Source organism: Urocampus carinirostris, chromosome 15, assembly GCF_059441175.1.
Source record: "Urocampus carinirostris isolate Australia breed hairy pipefish chromosome 15, RoL_Ucar_1.0, whole genome shotgun sequence".
In the NCBI taxonomy this organism is placed as follows: Eukaryota; Metazoa; Chordata; class Actinopteri; order Syngnathiformes; family Syngnathidae; genus Urocampus; species Urocampus carinirostris.
This window is the reverse complement of record NC_142363.1, coordinates 15,184,327-15,203,750: the sequence shown is the minus strand read 5'-3', so window position 1 is coordinate 15,203,750 and position 19,424 is coordinate 15,184,327. Positions and strand designations below refer to the sequence as shown.

General features: G+C 39.2%; 1 protein-coding gene across 1 annotated transcript in view; it reads right to left on the bottom strand.

The window, feature by feature from the left end:
• The window catches only part of LOC148351672 (fibroblast growth factor receptor-like 1), a 68,556-nt gene that overhangs the window by 22,484 nt on the left and 26,648 nt on the right, over positions 1–19,424 (bottom strand). Inside the window, exon 3 of the mRNA XM_088354663.1 lies at positions 6,936–7,208. Within this exon, the coding sequence (XP_088210789.1) occupies positions 6,936–7,208 (273 nt within the window). The remainder of the gene's footprint in view (positions 1–6,935; positions 7,209–19,424) is intronic.

The window sequence follows — 19,424 nt, the reverse complement described above, 5'->3', positions numbered from 1 at the left end:
GGCACATAATATTCAAAATAAAATAAAAAATATATCTATAAAGTCACTAAAAAAGGTGTGACTATATCTGGAAAATGTATGTACTGTGCATAAAATACCTGTTCATTCAGAGGGCTATTTATTTTAAAATATAAGGTAATCATTTCTGGTTTAGTAAAAAAACATATTCTGAGCACATTGATATGGTGATAATGTATGTGTAAAATACCTCTATCCCCAAAAAACTGTTGTGTCGGCAGAATGTTTCTTTTTTGACATATATATTCTACAAACTTATTCAAGAATAACGAGAAACTTTGTTAGATCAAATCAAAAGATATCAAATATGGAAAAAGGCATTATACATTTTTTAAATGTAATATATATTTTTTAATAATTTAAATGGTTCTTAAAATAATTCTAGAAAAAAAATAATTAAAATGGGAAGAATTACATGCCATTAAACAAGTAAATTTTACATGGAAATATATCTTTTAACTCATTTTACTTAACGCTTTGATTCTGTTTTTTTTATTCTTTTTTTTTAACTGGGTAAAATAATTTTATTTTAAAATTGTCAAAGGAAGAATACCATATAGACCACAGGTGTCAAACAGGCGGCTCGCGGGCCACATCAGGCCCGCTAAGGGATTCAATCCGGCCCACGAGACAACACTCAGAGAAGCGCAAGAGAAAAACAAGCTGCAGGTTGAAATATGTCAACTTGATGTTGCCAAAGCCAGGTGCCTCTCACAAAGACACTGTCCGTCTGTCTCTCTCTCTCTCTTCCACACCTTTTCTCCCACTCTCTGTCTCTGTCTCTTTCACTCTCTGTGTCTCTCTTTTTCTCTTCCTTTGTTGCTCTTTGTCTCTTTCTCTCTGTGTGTCTTTTTAACTTATTTTGCTCTAACTTCATTTTTTCCTTTTCTCTCTTTTCTCTTTCTCTCTTCCTACCCTTTGCGCTTTCTCTTTTCTTTTATCTGCTTCTGTCTTTGTATTTCTCTTTGGATTTCTTTCTTCCTCTCCCTTTCTTTCCCCCTCTCTCACGACTTCTCTTTTTATCTCTTTTGTTTCTCACGCTGTCTCACTCTCCCTTTTTCTTTGTCCCGCTCTCTCTCTTCTTTTCCCTCCCTCTTTCTCTTATTTCTTTATCTCTCTTTTTCTTTCTCTTTAATCTACTAGTCCAGCCCCAACAGAATGTTTGTTCTATCGTGTGGCCCCCGAGTTAAAATGAGTTTGACACCCCTGATATAGACTAAGGTGTCAAGTTTAAATAAATTAGATTCAATAATTTCTTTTAGGTCATTTTTTATATACCTCCAAACAAATAGGTCTGCGCTAATTAGGGGTACTTAGCAAAAACAAATATTTTCCAAGGGGAACATAACTAAAAAGATTCAAAATAAGAACCACTGCTTTGAGTAATAGTTTGGCTCTTAAAGAGACATTGTGTTTTATAAAGCGCCTCCTTTTGGTAAATAAAATGAATTGAAAACAACAACAACAAAAAACACTGATTTGAATAATAGGCAAAAATACACCAACTGTCATATAAACGTGCATTTTTAAAATTTCCTGTCATTAAAGAATGTTTTAATTATTTTACATAAAATAAGGCTCGCCTGGTGGGAGCATAATTGTCTGCCATCTTGCTGCCAAGGCAGGTATGTCCAGAGTTTAGCCCGGGGAACAGTGACGGCCCGTGATCAAATTTCTACTAGCCGGCGGCCTCTGTCATAAAATAATAATATGTGACCCGCCAGTAATGTTGACCGCAGTATAAAATAATTTTTTACCAAAAATAAATAAATAGGCAGCATTTCACCAGATGATGGCAGTGTCCCTTTGGCTACCTTGTCCTTGGCTTTCTGTAAGAATTTTAGACCACCCCATTTCCGACATGGCGACTGTAAATAAAAAAAGTAAAGTTAGCTGTGAGGGCCGCCGCTTGTAGGACAAGTGGAAATTGGAGTACTTTTTTCACCGAAATCTGAAACAAGTGCGTATGCCTAATTTGCCAAGAGACAGGCTGTTTTTAAAGAATACAATATCAAGTTGCACTGCCAGATTAAATATGCTGACTACAAAAGCTAACTGGAAACAAACGCTGTGAAAAGGTGAAGCAACCATATGCTGTTTAAACGACACAACAGCACTTTTCCATGAGACCCTGCGAGTGAAATGAAAATTCTACAGAAGCCCTCAAACATTTTCAGCTACCAAATCTGGTTCGCCAAATATGGACAGCCCTGTGCTAACGGTCCCAGCAAAAAACAAAAACCTTGCGAAATGCTGGGCAAAAAAACTGAGAAGTAAAATGGTGCGTTTTGTCACTTTGAGATTCTGTAGTTTGTATTCTTCCATGTGCTTAATAGCTCTCATTTCTGGTTCCATTAGACAATACACCAACATCTAGTGGTCCCTTTAAACAAAGTTTGCAAATTAATTTATGGCATATAACAAGCTTAGTCATAATCTACATACAGTATGAGTAGCTATATTTTCATGAATTATGCATGTCGAATAAGTATTAAAAAGGTTTAAAATTAGTTATCCTCATCTGAACATTTTGCATAGGATTTTCCATCAACAAAAATGTCTTTAAATAAGTGTTGTTGGATGGAGTTTATTGGTTGAAATCAATTACATATCATAATTGAATAGACAGAGAGATAAACTGCTGTCTTGCTGCTAAAGCTACCCAAAAATGTTCAAGTTAAAGGCTGGTCACTGGGTCTCTGTAGTTTGTATTCTTCCTTGTGTTTTCTATCACTCATCTACACAATACAGCGACATCTAGTGGTCGAATGATAAACAGTGAAAGTAATGTATAAAGAGCAGGAGTTCACATAGTTAAAAAAGAGGCTTGCAATGCAATCAGCCCGAATCCTTGCACTCTCCTGTTACAGTGATTGGGTAGCTGACGCCATCCGCTCCCACTTCATTCACAAATCCAGTTACAGGAAACAGGTCTCTGGCCTCCTGTGCCAGCTGAATCACAGGAAAAAGCCGGATGATTTGGGGCCTCAATGAGCTCCAGATGTTAATGGCGACAAGAGGATGCAAGGGGAAAGTTCATCACACTCCGCTTCCACAGGTGATTAAGGACACACAAAACTCGCTGTTAAGCCTCAAATCATCATCGGATCGGAGGAGGAAAAAAAAAGAAGAAGAAATGCGATCAGCTCTCAATTATTCCCTGGTTTGTTGCTAATAAAATCCACACATAAACACGACATGCGTATGTTTATGTGTCTTGCTAGATCCTAAAGAGGGGGTCTGGAAGTGATGGGGCCAGTTGTCAGGAGACCACCCTAAATAGGCCTAAACAGACAGCTGGAGGGATTGAGGAGGCGCCGCGCTGCAGCGACTGACAAAGATTCTTCAGATAGTTTGAGGGAGGACAGGCTGTCCACAGCAGATGGGGAAAAGACCCACCTCCTTACGTTCCATCCCAACATTTTCATCCCCGCTCTCACATCCGTACTGATGAGTCGATGCATCTTCATCTACGCTTAGTGAGTTTTGCCTCAAGGTGAATTGACCGCCTGCTAACATGATTTAGTGCCTAAATCTGAGCACATGCTTGGATTTCATTAGCCAGGAAATGTTGCTAATTTCAAGCAGTGTTGGGAATAACTCTGTTATAAATAACAGCATTACGTAACGCCGTTATTTTTTTAGTAACGGGATAATCTGACTTTGTATTTTTTCCGCGCCGTTCCAACGCTGTTATCGTTACTGACGGTCAAATGCTGTGCGTTACTTTGGCTGCAGAACGCCAACGGCAGCATGTCCCTGCACACCTGACGATATTTCCAGTGGCGCGTTTTTTGCTCTCCTTAGAGTTCGTTAAGTCACGTCTTTTCGGATCATGTAACTGTTCAAAATGCTATATAGTTAAATAGCGAGTACGAATGTAGTATTTACTAATGTCCCAAAAGGAAAGACGGGCTACGTCTCAACTGACTAGTGAGCAGACAAAGTGTCTCTATGAGCCAGCTCTTGGAAGTGGGAGCCAGCTACCGACCATCAAGAGCTGGTTCTCTTCGAGATGCTCATTTTTTCTTGTGATTGGTGAAATGTATTTTTTCTGAAATTCTGTGCTGTTGACGTTGACTTTGTTTAGTATAAAAAAAAGGTTAACGTTGTTTTGTATTTTGTATTTTACTTTGTAGATTTATAAATATTTTAATTTATGTTTCCTTTGTTATTCAGTGTTAAAATTATGTGTATTTTTTTCTTTATTTTTTACCTTTTTAATAGCCAGAAAAAGAAAGCTTTCATGTGAAACTTAAGAAACTATTGTTGAGCTACCAAATGAACCCATACCATGTGATAAATTGCCAGGAAGCTTAAGATCTCCTACAACGGTGTGTACTACTCCCTTTAGAGAACAGTACAAACAGGCTCTAACCAGAGCAGAAACAAAAGTGGGAGGCCCTGTTGCAAGGACATTAGCGTGTCTAGTTTGAGAAAAATACATCTTAAGGGTCCTCATCTAGCAGCTTGGTTAAATAGTTCCCGCAAAAAAAACATCCTCAGTGAAGAGAGGACGCTGAGATGCTGGCCTTCAAAGGCAGAGTGGCAAAGACAAAGCCATATCTGAGACTGATTATTTTTGGCCAACAAAAAAAAAATAAATGGAGAAATCATTTGATAAATAACATTGTGACTTTTTGATGGACAACTAAAACTTGTCTAAGTGACACCAAACTTTTGGTAAATGGTGAGGGAATACTCTAAATTAATTATTTTCATTTAGTATGTATGAATCATTTCTTTTATACACCACGTTTTGCAGTACTGTAATACAAAGTCATCAATTTAAGCAAAATAAACTACCAAATGAATGACACTAGCAATAACATTTTCTATAGCTCCTCTCAGACTCTACACTCAGGGTTTGCACACCACTAGAAGGCATCTATATTTACTCCCTTAAAGGGGTCATAAAAAAATCTAGAAAAAGACCAATGTAAAGGGAGGCTAAAAATGACATGTGATCAATTCAGAACTAACTCCACATGAAAGCGTCTGTAAAAAAACTGAATGGCCTTTACGTAATGACGCTAACAAGGCCGACTTTGATAACATACGGCATGCGCAACGAACCTTGACATTAAAGCCGTCTGTTATCCTCCACTGTAATCTTTCATTTCAGAACAATCGGCAAGGAGACTGGAAATAAACATGCGTCCATTCGATTCCCAACACACAGCCTGTTTTATTACAGTAACGCACCTAATTCTAAACACGCTTCCACATCTGCCTGATTATGGTCCTTCTTCTAAAGCCAGCGACGGTGCACATTCTCCAGCCCTAATTAGGCATCTTAGAGTAATTAGAGTAAACACAACCTTTACGCTCCACTCCGCTCATTCATCATGCTCCGCCCCTGCCCAAAAGGAAATACACCCGGTGCACACAGACAAACAGGCACAAAAGCTGTTGTTTGCCACATTTCACCCTTTACGCCTCATTCATCAGCTGTGGTGACAGTTTCCATGGATTGCATTTTCTGAGGTTGTCCCTCCTGCCAACAGAGAATAGCCTACAGAGGAGGAAGATCCCCAGATCTATTTGATTCACCAAGGATGAAGTAGTATGAAACAATATCCTTTGCTGCTGTTGACTTTGGGCACTGAGAGGTAGCGGGTGTAGCACACTCAAACGAGAAAAGGATTTAGCACTAAACCCCTGTAAAGCCACTTGCTTCTAAACATCACCTCAAGGGCCTGAGGGTCTTTCTTCAATGAATTCAACTGCAATCAGATTTTAGTAAATTAATGTGATATGTTAAGAAAAAAATTCCACCTTTTCAGATTTGTTATCGGCAACAGATTGTTCACACTATCGGATCTTTCTTCCGAAAAGAGGATCTTTTTGATTCTGAGCTTTACTACTGATCGTCAAGCCCTGCAAAAAATTGTAAGTTAGGGCTATATAAAAACAAAGAAACCCAGATAAAACATTGGATCAGGAAAAAAAATGGATTCTCATTTTTTCCAATAATCCACTGTAGAAAATAGGTTGATTTTGGTGAAATATCACCTTTTGGAGTACAAATCAGAAAGCATCTTAGCATGTCATCGCGGTGAGCAAGAAGGCAAAAAAATAATAATAAATAATAATATTAATAATAATTTGATCACGACCGTTGGAATTTCTTATGATTTCCTTTCATGTCATGCTAAAGAAAAAATGACCAAGGTTTTAATTTCAATATTTCAAATATGCAAGTTTGTACCAGATGGTACCAAAGCTAAAAATAAAACAATTCAAAACCATTTACTGTACTTTTAAGGAGAGCTTCATTGGCAGAGACCCGTACCTTATTTTTTGGCATTTCTCAATTTTTTCCATCTTTGACTCAATCTACGTTGTCACTGTTTTCCACTTTTCTGCCCCCTTGTAGTTAACAGTACTGGGTCTTATTATTATGGGCAAAAAAGGCAATAAAATGGACGGACTAAATCACTATAAGATGAGATGCGATCCCTCTCAAACACAATCGAGAGACCGGTGATTGACTGCAGAAAACATGGAATGAGGGGGGCGCATGAGGACACGGCACGGACGTGGGCTATTGTGGACACAAGATAGAGGCTTAGATACTGGGGCCATGCTAAGCGCCTGAGTCAGCAAGATAGTCTGACCTACAAGGATTGAGCTCAGCAGAGCTAAACCTGACTCTGCCCATCTTAAACCCCCTTGTGTTCATCTTGTTTTATGCGCATATTAGTCAACACCTTGGTTTGAATATTGAATTTTATAGTTCTAAATTTGGCTTCTATGCGAGTACAAAAAAATAAGGCCAAGGCATTGCTCAACGGATTCCAATCCTAAAAGGAATTTGACAGCACTGAGCCGACGATGGCTCAGTTCATTTCAGGGGAAAAAAGTTTCATACCTGACATCAAATTGCATGAAAATGAGTAGTTAGCTGTTTTTACCGATGACAATGAGTGTGTAGTTGACATTGACGCTGCCGAAGCCGTTCGTGGCTTTACAGATGTACGTGCCGGTGTCGTCTGCTTCCACCTCCTTGATTTTCAAGCCCATGCGCAGGATACGGAAGCGGATCCAGCCGCTGTGGATGTTGCGTCCGTCTTTGGTCCACATGATAAGCGGCGGAGGGTCTCCTTCCACTGGGCAAGGCAACTTGATGGCACTACCGATGTGAACGGTCTGTCGGTGGACAACCTTCTCAGACACCCGTGGAGGTCCTGAGAATGTAAACACACATGCATACCGATTATAATCAATTATAGGAATGCATGCACTATGAAGTAAATAAACAAGAACCATGGAAGGGTTCTTCAAAGTGATGTCAAACTGCAGAGCTGACAAGTTTAACAGGTTTCACAGCTGCGTTTAAGCAACGTTTCCAATCTTGAAACGATATTACACATATGGTTTTCAAAAACATATTTGAAATCTCACTTAAACCATTAAATTAACTATGTTAATTTAATGTTTTTGTTCACCCTTTGAGTTGAATTTTACAGTGTGAAAAGTGTCATCCCAAAAACATGCCTGTCAGGGTAATTGGCTGGTCTTAATTGTCCCTAGGTGTGAGTGAGCGAGTGAGTTCTCTGTGTGACCTGTAACTGACTGGCAACCAGTCACTGCCTGAAGATTGCTGGAATGGGCTAGTGAGGATAAGCGGCACAGAAAATTAATGGGTGGGATGGGATGATGTCACTCACCCCATAAAATATTTCACAAATGTTGTCAGGATTATATAAACTGTAGTCTGATATTTTGTTGAGATACGGCTTGTTTAAAAAATATGTATGTATTAGTGACATTTGATTGACACATGTAATAATTACACATTTACTTATTCCATCTCATCTCATTAGCCGTATCGCTTATCCTCATTAGGGTCGCAGGGGGGCTGGAGCCCATCCCAGCCATCTCCAGGCAGTGGGCAGGGGACACCCTGAACTGGTTGCCAGCCAATCGCAGGGCACACAGGGACAGACAACTCACTCGCTCATTCACACCTAGGGACAATTTGGACCGGCCAATTCACCTGAAATGTATGTTTTTGTTTGTATTAAAGCAGAAGACAACCCAAAGGATTTCCTAAAGACAAGATGTTGAATGGGCCTCGGCGTGTCTAAATACAGAATTTTTAATAACATTGTGTTTGATGAAAATCAATCCACTTTTTTAATCCATTTCTGGTGTGGTCACTTTGAAAGTTGGTAACGACGTCAATGTTGCTAGGCTCACAACCAACGTCAGTTCACCTGCATTCGAAGCAGATCCATGATTGGTTATTTGCTTAACTCTTAAGCAATTAACCAATAAAACCTATTTACTTATTTACTTAAATACTTATTCATCCCTTAGGGGGCACAGTCCATATCATTATTCAACATCAACTGTACTAAATGGCCGCCTCTAGAGATGTATATTAGGGAATCGTTTGGGTTGAGTTCCGCTTTGATTTTGGAAAATCATCATATAAAAAAAGAATTTATTAAAGGGAAAATAGAACTTTGTTGTGCACAAAGGGTAGATTTTTGGCACACGTGTCACCAAATTGAAGAAAATAACATCTTGGTCAGTAGCAGATGGAATGAGAACAAGGTAGTTTGTCATATTCTTGTCCGATTACCCAGAAATGCTGAAACCAGATTGTAATAATTGGACAAGGCCTGTCGTCTACAGCCGGCAGAGAGGGCAAAGTGTTCTGGCTCAAGTTTTTGTGTAGCGTGCAAGAGATCAAAGCTGTTGAGGGGCGAAGGAGAAGGGGGCATTGGGGCGTGCGGGGCGGGTCGCACTTCGGCGGACAGCGGCGGCTCTTAATTGGCAAGGGTTTGCTCCCTCAGATCTGGTGTAGTGAAGCGGGCTGAAACACCCTGTGATGGTGTTAGGAGGTCTGCACCACTGCTCGCACAACACCAGGCACAACTGAGCGAGCCCCAATCCTTGACCCACCCCCCCTAAAAGCTAAACAAAACCCTAGAACACTGAGCGAACCAGACAGCCAATCAAATGCCACTATACCCTATCACTAGTCAGGGCCTCTGAACAAATGGCCTGCTCTGGTTGCAGAAAAAACAATGTGGAGGGTAAGTACACATGGCTTCTCCCAATACATACACACACATGCTCAAATAAACACACAGTCACATTCCTCTGGTGCATTTCACACATAATGGTAAACAAGAACTTTATTGAAGGGGCTAAAAAGGGGGGAGGTGAACCAGGTAACTCCATCTGGTTGTTTAATCCGTCAAATTGCCGACAAATGGATGGGAGCAGTGTGTCCAACATTTGGGCAGCTTTATCAGCAAAAAAGAGAAAAAAAATGTGTGTGTATGCGTGGGGGGGGGGGGGTGATTTTAGGGACTAAATCTTATCATGTTAGTACTATGTCATTATTATTATTAAAATGAAATGAAATGATCTAGTATGTTGTTATTATTAAGAGTTGTGCTAAAATATGCTCAGTACACCACAAAGGGATCTTTTTCGAAAAAGGAAATTGGGCGATAATAAACTGATTCCATAAAGATTTATTCAGAGTCGAGGTAAGATCTTAATTTCGGGTCTGATAGGGCCTAAAATGTCAATCATGATAATAATAATAATAATAATTTCCTTTGTATTGTCATTCTTTGTAACAATGTACACAGAACGAAATGTCGATACACCTGACCCGTTGTAGCGAGCCGATGCAGCCGCAGCCAACAGAGGGCGCCGCCATTTTTACCAATGTTATAAGTCTTAGGTATGACTCGGCCGAGGCGCGAACCAGCGACCTCCCAGTCTCAAAGCGGGCGCCCTACCATCTAGGCTACTGAACAATCATTATTATCAGGTTGGGCTGGGTTTCTCACTTGCTGCCTTTTTAAAAAAATTATCACCCACCTAACATTGTTCTTCTTTGTCTCTCAAACTCTCTTTCTCTTAAAGCGCCACAATAGACTCTAAAGGGCGTACCTCTGCTTTGGTTTATGGCCCAATCTTTAACCAGTCAAAATGACAGAGAGCCATACAATTTTCCCGTCAACTTTTCAAAAAAATCTGTCACTAATGTAAAATTGTCGGTTAATGTAACGCCTGCCGACACATAAATATAAAATATGTAAATGTTTATGCAGTCTTGTTTAATTTATGTTGTGTTACAAAAGACAGGCTTTGATTTCATATCATAAATCAACCCCCTCCTCCTGAATCCTCACAAATTAAATTGTGTGCTTGCTTCGGGCTCCATCCTGCAAATTAAGTTGATTGGTTGGCCTGGGTCAGGTCGGGCTGTATTTCTTTTATACCTCTAATCAGAGTTGTTATTTAGAACTTATCATACTAAGTAAAAAAGTGATGATGTTAAGGATTTCTAAAGCCAATTAGAATATAGATGATATCAATATGAAACAGTTTCTATATGTCTACAGAAAATTTTACTAAAATGTGGTGACCCCTTCTGTGCTGTACATACACTTAAAATAAAAAGCATGTTCATTTACAGCGATGCATTTTATCAAGCTGACATAGAGGAAAGTGGAAGTGTCTGCTTACATCTATGAAGTCAACACAGCCAGAATCTTCCTCGCTGTGGTCCTAGCCTTACCCCTTTTTCCCACAGTTCAACAGACGCAGTGCTGTGTCTTCTTTACCACAATTGGGTCACGGTGCTAGTGACCTGATCTTGCTAAGTTCAGAAAATTGGCGTCCAGTTTCTGGTGAGATGTGCAGGTACCAACAGGTACACTACAAATAATATGAAGATGTTGTAGCCTGGGGAGTTGTCTAATATGAAATGAAATGAAATGAAATGATCTGCATTTATATAGTGCTTTTCAAGTCAATGACTTCCCAAAGCGCTTTACATTGTGCTTCACATTTCCCAATAGCGGCCGTGATGTGTGCAGCCATGTAAGGCGCTAACCTGCTTATTGGGGGTAATTGGGGGTTCAATGTCTTACCCAAGGACACTTCGACATGTAACACGGACAAGCCGGGATTCGAACTGGGATCCCTTAATCCTAAAACGATCGCTCTACCTCCTGAGCTACCATATTAACTTATCCAAAATCAGATGAAATTATAGATTATGTTGCCTGTAGTGATTTTTTAATCTAAATTGTGTCATGATTACTGATTCTGATACTGTTGGCGCCAACAGCCCTGGTCGCTGATTGGCTTATTGACACATTTTAAACCCTCCCGGCTCCCTGTTACCGGTGTCAGACCGTTTGCGAACCTATGCTCCCAGCTAGGCAAGCCCATACTTTCCGACATTTTCCTGCCCTGTTTTCTCCTGCCTGATACCTGTTGCCGACCTGTTTCCGGATCCATTTCTGCCCTGATCTGCCATCCCGACCACCGACCTTTTTTACCCTGTTTCCTGCCTGATACCTGTTGCCGACCTCTTTTCTGAACTCGATACCGCCCTTGCTCTCCCGTCCCGGCTAGTGACCAGTATCCCTGCAATCTACGATTATCCTAGCTCGACGCAAAAGTGCCACTTCCGCGTTCCAGCCACCTGCTATCCATGTCTGTCGATCATCGGATTGTGGAAGCAAGCCCTGCTCTCCCTCTTTATCAATAAAACTGAGTAAACGAACGCTACTGGGTCCTGTCTCTGTTTATGACTTGTGACAAATTGGGCACATATTTGGTTTCAATTTGGATGATTATAGCTCAAGGGTGGGCAAACCTTTTGAGTGGCAAGCTGCATTAGGTTAAAATTAGGGCGGACCCAGGGGTTAAAAAAAAAATGATTTAATTGATTCTTTTGTATCTAACGATGCAGAATCTCAATTTTGATAGTTTGGCAATGAATGAGGATAATATTGTATTTTTCTGATATTTATCTAATAATAAATACACAGTGCTGTTCAAAATAATGGCAGTGCAATGTGACTGACTAACCAGAATATCTCAGGTCTAAGTACATTTTTTTAAAAACAAACAAGACCAAGCATTCATAATAGCCATGCTCCAATTATATTGTATGCCATGTATAACGTTCTATTATTGTAGTAGTAGATCATTTTGAAACATTCAGAATTAAAACAAACTAACATTTTATACCACTTTTTAAACATTCAATTTTACAATATGCATAAAAAAACTAAAAATGCAAATGTTTTTGTGACAAATAAATGTGTTTTTTTTAAAGTCAAATTAAAAAAAAAAACTAAGTTCACTAAGGCATTCAAATTATTTGAATGTACCTAATGTTTTAAGAAAAAAATATTCTTACGGAGGAGGGCCACAGATAGACACTAGAGACAAAAGTGGCACTAAGACAATGTAGTTTTATTTGTAGTATTTAAAAAATAAATAAAAATAGTTCGGCAAGCCAGAATAAAGAGCCTGGCGAGCCATAAAGGTCTCTCGGGCCATACTTAACTATTTCAAAACACATTTCATGACATGTTTGGGATCCAGACACTGTACTCGAAGATACTTAAAATTAAATAAATCATTGTTTTCCTCCTTGGCCCGGTCCCTCTTCAAAATTTTAGAACACAATGAGGCACGTGATTCAAACTGTTTACCCACCACTAGGATAAGTGAAACACAAAATGGACGAATGCATGATTTCTTATAGGACACATGGCTTTTAGATCCAGAAAATTGGAGGTTAACCAGCTTCTTACCATGGATAGTGCGTGACCTTGGAGGTCTCGTTGAACTTTAAATTCAGACAAGTGAGTGTAACCAAAGCGAAACTAAAATAACCCAAAACAAATCTGGCATATCATCCTCTATGATACATTGAGACTACAGTAGCACACTGTTATACGCCTTCAACATATGTTTCCACTTTCATTTACTGCCTTATATCACTGTCATTCTCACTGTGGCGGGGATATCCTAAACAATATGGGATATTATTTAGGACCACTCCGGATCCAGACATTTATAAATGAGCCTAATGCACGAGAAGGCTTTGTCTAGTGTGCCAAGTATCTGGAATGTGCAACAAATTATTTCCTCCCTCAATCTCGGCTTTAGAAGAAATCTTTTGAACTCCCTTCTGAAAAACAAGCCAGCAAGAGGTGGCGAAATCAAGGACGTGGCCTGCATCACGTAATAAGTATTTGCTCTGGCGCGTATGACCGCTATCCTTTCTTCGGCGGAGTCTCTCCTCCGCCTCTTCCCTCTCAAGGACAGGTTCTTTTAACCTTGAAGTTGAAAGTACCGAAACCACAGAGGCACCCTGTGCAGAACGGAATAACTATCGGTGTGATTGAAAAACACCCAAATGCGAAATTGAATCACAGAATCATGCCGAATAATTAACCGGAGCTGCACTCAATTCCTGTATCATAAGGCTGGCTCGATTCTTAGCGCAGAGTTAATGATAAATGCTAGAGGGCCAGCTTCATGTCAAATTGGCAAATTGTGACTCACTGCTCTCTGTATGGAAAACGATACATGCGGCCATATGGGCTTCCCCTTTTGCTGCGCTGGTATGGAGCGCCCTATAATAGCGGGGGCTCCATGTGTGAATGGAATCTTTCATAGTTTAAGAGGTGGAGCAGGAGAGGAGGATCCTTGGAGACTCATAGAATTAACTATGTTTGTTTTTGCTCAGTTAGGTGACAGATTCAGTTAAGAGAAAGGGGCACATTCAATAATTTGCATTCTTGGGAAATACCAAATATAGACTTAGAGAAGTGTTTTGCAATCACTTTGTTGTGGCACAATAGTGTGCCCAGGAACCTTGTCTAGTGTATTACAGAAATTCTTAATAATAACATAAGGCGCACATAAAAGTCTCAGATTTTTTTCAAATTGTGCGGTGTGCCTGATCGTCAGGGTGAAGTGCCGGCGTCTCCACTAAAGGGGGATGTGTGAGCGTGTATGTAAGGCTAGGTTCACAATGCAGAGCGTAATGCTCAATTTCGATTTTTGTTTTTGTGAAATTGTTCACATTTCCAACTAAATGCAACTTGTATGCGATCTCCTGTGACTTCTATGCGTCTCATGTGGGGACGCAACAAGTGTCACGCATGCGCAGAAGAGAACACGTGACTTCACACACAATGCGTAACTTGTCTGGGGAAGTACTCATTTATACTAACGCAAGAGTGTATCTTGCAATTGGAACGTTATTGTGCTACCAGAGGCTGAAGAGGGTTGTCCCCCTAAATATTAATCAAATCCAAAACCTCACTTTCCCTTCATTGAATGCTTTCTGTGTTTTTGTTTGCCATGGTCTGTTGATTGAAACCGAGCTGCGGGAGGATAGAAGATTAATGAATCGATGGTTCGCAAGTGGAGCAAGCTGAAAAACGAGCTTTGACAGGTCAACAAGCTGCAGCGGAGCTTTCGCGGAAATAAGGCGAGTCGGCTCGCGTTAAAGGAAAGAGTCAAGCAGTGGATCATCGAGGAAGACTTTTCAGACCTCTTTGTGCGTATCGCCATGGTGCTTTTTAAATTTCGTTTTATCTGTGTGTTTTGCGTTTAAATCAATACTTAAATAAACCAGAACCAAACTCCGTCTTGTTACTACTGTATTATTAAACACGCACACTTGTATGCTTGTCTGTGTTGTCATAATGCGGCCACAGCACAGAGGGCACACACATCATATCATGCGGTGCTCACTGTGCATGTGTTAAAAAAAGAAATAGAACCATCTAATGAGAGTGCACATTTTAACACTGTGTGCCCTATTGTTATGAAAATACGGTACTTATAATTAGCTTTATTATCTGCCATCTAGATAAGTAAAAAGGTGGAAAAATTATTATATGTGCATTTTCTGATGTGTTTTTCTCCTTTGCCATCACGGGCATTAATTTGTAAATAAGATTTGTATATAATAATTAACAAAATAAGTGTTGATTGATTGATAAAATTAAATCAAGCAGTCTCTCCAAACCTACTTTTGGATATATGTTTACCGGAGCTGCATAATTTTATTGTAATTCTAAATAGACACGTAAAAAATGCATTTTGTGTGTTTTTTTTTATTTTTTATTTATTTTTTGTTATTTTTATTTTTTTATAATGTAGGTCCCAAACAAGATATTGTATTATTTTAATATAGGCAGGAAGTCTGCTACTGAGCACCTGACAGTTCCTATCCATAAACAACGCCAAATTGAGACAGCAATACCTTTCTCTGGCACAATCGGGCCATTCAGAGGGTCACTATTAAAAATAGTGACAACGGCGCCGTAGCCGTGACATTGGCTTTGTTGGGGATTCCTGAAATCTTCTTCCAAGGGTGAAGAAAGGTGTGAGTTGAGTCAGTCAAGTCACATTTATTTGTACAGCCCTTCATAAAGAATTACATAGGACTGTACAGGCCACAATTAGAGAAATTGTAAAAGATTCCAGATTGATCATTTCCAAAACAAAATCCATGATTATTATTTTGAATATAGACTATAGTAAAAAAAATGAATAAATAATTTATCGGTTATCGGTTTTGGAATCGGTCTCTAGAGGTTGTATTTTATCAGGTGTCGGTATCAGTAAGAAAAAACTGTTATAATGCATCTTTAATTTTTGCCACCAAGGCAATGGCAAAGAGAGGGATACCACAGAATCCTAAAAAAAAAAAGTTAGGAAAAATGTACACATTCTCTCCCATAGAAAAACAAGGGCAGCAATGCTAAATAATGCTCTATTGGCGGATTATTGTCTCAAATCATATTCGGACATTTGCATCTGAAGACAATTTACGGTAGACATTTTAGGAGATGTAGCAGACCCAAAACAGGAATATTAAATTTTCGATTCAATTGATTCTGGGTGTGCATTTAGATTTTCTTCCAAATAGCTTTAAAGGAGGTGTAAAAGCCCAAAAGCTCAAGTGAAGATATAACTATTTACTTAAATGTTAAGAAGGACAGACAGATAGTATGTAGAGAGTGCTTCCTCCTCTTTCTACTCGATAGCACTGTGTTAAACCAACAGACCATACAAATGCAGGCGGACATCATAGAGAAAGCACAGTCTAGTCTAATGGAGCCTGCGCTTGCGGGGCCCTATTCCATTTTGCGGCTCTTAGAACCCCAGGCTCAATTGTGTAATGAATGTCGCCAAATGAAACAAAAAACAGAAGGTTGAGGGAAAGAAACATGAGCTAGAAACCCAAACCACCAACGGTTACTCCACTTGCGATTGAGCAAAAGCAAAAAAGGTGAGGAGGAGGCTGAAGCCTTGGGAGTGTGAGAAAGGCCACATGTTTTTGTTAGGAGCTGGCTATAGATTTCAAGCAAAGATACAAATCAGCATATAAAACAAGCGAGAAGTCTAAGGTAGTTATTCTCTAATGGAGGTACAAGTACCCTAGGGTATTCAGAACGACTAAAAGGCATGGTTGTGATTGTGAACTAAACAACTATATCTCAAAAGAAGCATCAATGTGAAATCACATCACTTGCTTCCCTTCTATACAAAAGAAAAAGTTGGTAATCATACTCAAAGTTTTGCTGTACAGTATTTCATACTTATTTTTAATAGTAAAATAAAGCTCTATGTTAGGGGTCTCCAACATAGTGCCCATGGGCACCAGGTATCTCCCAGGAGCACCCCAGTAGCACCTCAGTAGTCCGCAGACTGTTTCTGAAAATAGGTCACCAGTGATTAGGAAATTTGACTTCTGGCATGAGAAATCATTGACATGATCAGTGTCTTTAAAAACAATGTACCGTAAATTCCGGACTATAAGCCGCTACTTTTTTCCTAAACTTTCAACCCTGCGGCTTATTCAGTGATGCGGCCAATTTATGTAATTTTTCTAACGGCCGCCAGCGAAAGGTAATTTTTTTGCAAGTCTGCCAGTGGATCCTGACAGCGTGGGGCAGCATCAAAAAATCCACCATCACCAACGGGTTCCGAAAAGCCGGTCTGCTGCTTGACGGAGAGGAGGGCACCGAATCAGGAGTGGATGAAAGTTCCAGCGACAGCACGAGTGAGGCTGCGGGAGCGTGGGACGACGTCTATATGACAAAGTTTCTTTCCGACACTGAGGAAGACGACTTTAATGGCTTCAGTTCTAAGGAGGAAGATGATCCGATCTGCAACCTCAGTGGAAATGTTTAAATCTAAGCTAAAAACTCACTTCTACTCCATAGCATATGAATAATCTACTCTTCTCGTCGGCTGAAAAATAGTCTGTGTAATATAGTGTAATAATCTGTGAAGCCCTTTGAAACTCTTCGTGATTTAAGGCTATACAAATAAAAATGACTTGACTTGACTTGACTGGAAGGTTTACCGTGATTTTTACAAGTACGTTATGTTTTTTTACCAGACCCGTTACTATGTTGCGAGAGTGTTGCTAGCGTGTTTTGGAATAAAAGAGCGTGGGACGACGTCTATATGACAAAGTTTCTTTCCGACACTGAGGAAGACGACTTTGATGGCTTCAGTTCTAAGGAGGAAGATGAGGACGGTTTACCGTGATTTTTACAAGTACGGTATGTTTTTTTACCAGACCCGTTTAGTGTGTAGCGAGCGTTTTGCTAGTGTGTTGCTACCATTAACTGCCATGTCACAGGCACCGTTTGGGATGAAAGTTATATTATTATTATTATTATTAAAGCTTTGAAATCTCTCTCGGTGTACCGTCTTTCTTTGTAAATATGTGTAACCAATGTATAATATGTATTTGCAACTGTATATTTTTGTAATGTATTCATTTGTATTTATTTTAGACACGTATTCTGATATGTTTTGCACGGGCGAATGAAAAAGGAGGGGCGAACAAACGCGGGGTGACGGAAAGTGGGGACCGGTAAAGGTGAGGAACAGACAGACCTGTTTGTGGACACGGCGGACAATAGTGGATATATATTTTTCCCACACTTACCTTTGGAAATATACACTTTTTTCCTTGGATTACTTTCAACGGGATCCGGACTCTGCAGGTCTGCATCAAACCTTAAGTAACGGTATCATTTTCCGTTCATTTTGCCGGCTGTGATTTTTGCACTGTGTACTTTAATGAAGGACATTTTGTTTCAATCGCGAGACTTAGTCGGGTTTGGGTTAATTTTGTGTTTGTGTTAAATTTTTTAATGTGGCTGCTTGCGGCTTATATACAGGTGCGGCTTGTGTAAGTACAAAATCGGTTTTCCTCTTAAAATGTGGTGGGTGCGGCTTATAATCAGGTGCGCTCTATAGTCCGGAATTTACGGTATTAGGTGTTGACTGTGCGTATTTTAACCCGACTTCTAATAATTGCAACTTGATGATAACATAATAACATTGTAACAACATATTAATAACATAAGTTGCTATTTAAGAAATGTATTTCAAACCGCTAATCAGTATAAAAAATGTTCAGGTTTTAAACGGTTGGCCCCTTAAAATGATACTTTGTATTTACCAAAATAATGTGTTTAAAAGTATAGAAAAATAAGAAAATATTTAATTAAATTGACACTTTGCCAAAAATGTTTGTCAAAACTACGATACTACGAAAGCACCCCTGAGTTTTCTCTCCTTTTATTTCTTTAATATTTATGTATTTGTTTTGTTGCTCATTCCTGTATAAACAATAGAGTAGAATAGAATAGAATAGAATAGAACAGAATGGAATAGAATGTAATGGAATAGAATAGATTAGAATGGAATAGATAAAATAGAATAGATAAAACAGAATCGATAAAATACAATAGAAAAAAGAATAGGAAAAAAGAATAGAATAGAATAGAATAGAATAGAATAGAATAGAATCAAATAGAATAGAATAAATTGAATAGAATAGAAGCTTCCATTGTCATTGATAACACGTAGTGACCATTGTTTGCAACGAGATTAGAGATGACAGTCCCGGATAAACACATATTAAAGACCTAAAAGAGAAAAAAGAGATAAAAGAATGTCACGATAAATATACTTATTTTTGTTGTGAAAAATTTAAAAGATCATCAGACAAGCGCGACATTGGGGATACTAGGGTGAATAAACATGTTACTAGGGGTATTTAGAGAGCATATAACACACACTTGTGTATAACGAGCACCCCTGATTATTGAATAGATATTGGTTTTAAATTTGCTTCACTTTTTCTCAGATCATAGTTTGCATTCGGATGTAACAGGTACTGAACCCGGGTTGCGGCAGTGAGAGCACAGAATTTGAGCTACTGGACCACCAGAGGTTTAGATTACATAAGAAAAGGAATTGGATTTTATCTCATTATCACACTATTTTTGACAACAAAACCAGAGAGAAATGTTAATTCACCCGTGCGTTTACATGTTATATTGACAATAAACTCACCACTGCGACCCAGAAACGAATCCCACTAGAACCAATGTTTTGTGGTACAACCCAGTGTATAATGCGCACCAAAACTTATTTGTTTGGTAAAATAAACAAAACATGTGCTTATACATGAATAAATATGGTAAATGAAAACAATTTCAAGAAACAAATGGATACTATTGTACGGAAGGAAGAAGACTGTAGAGGAATTCGAGAATCTTCTGACAGTAGCA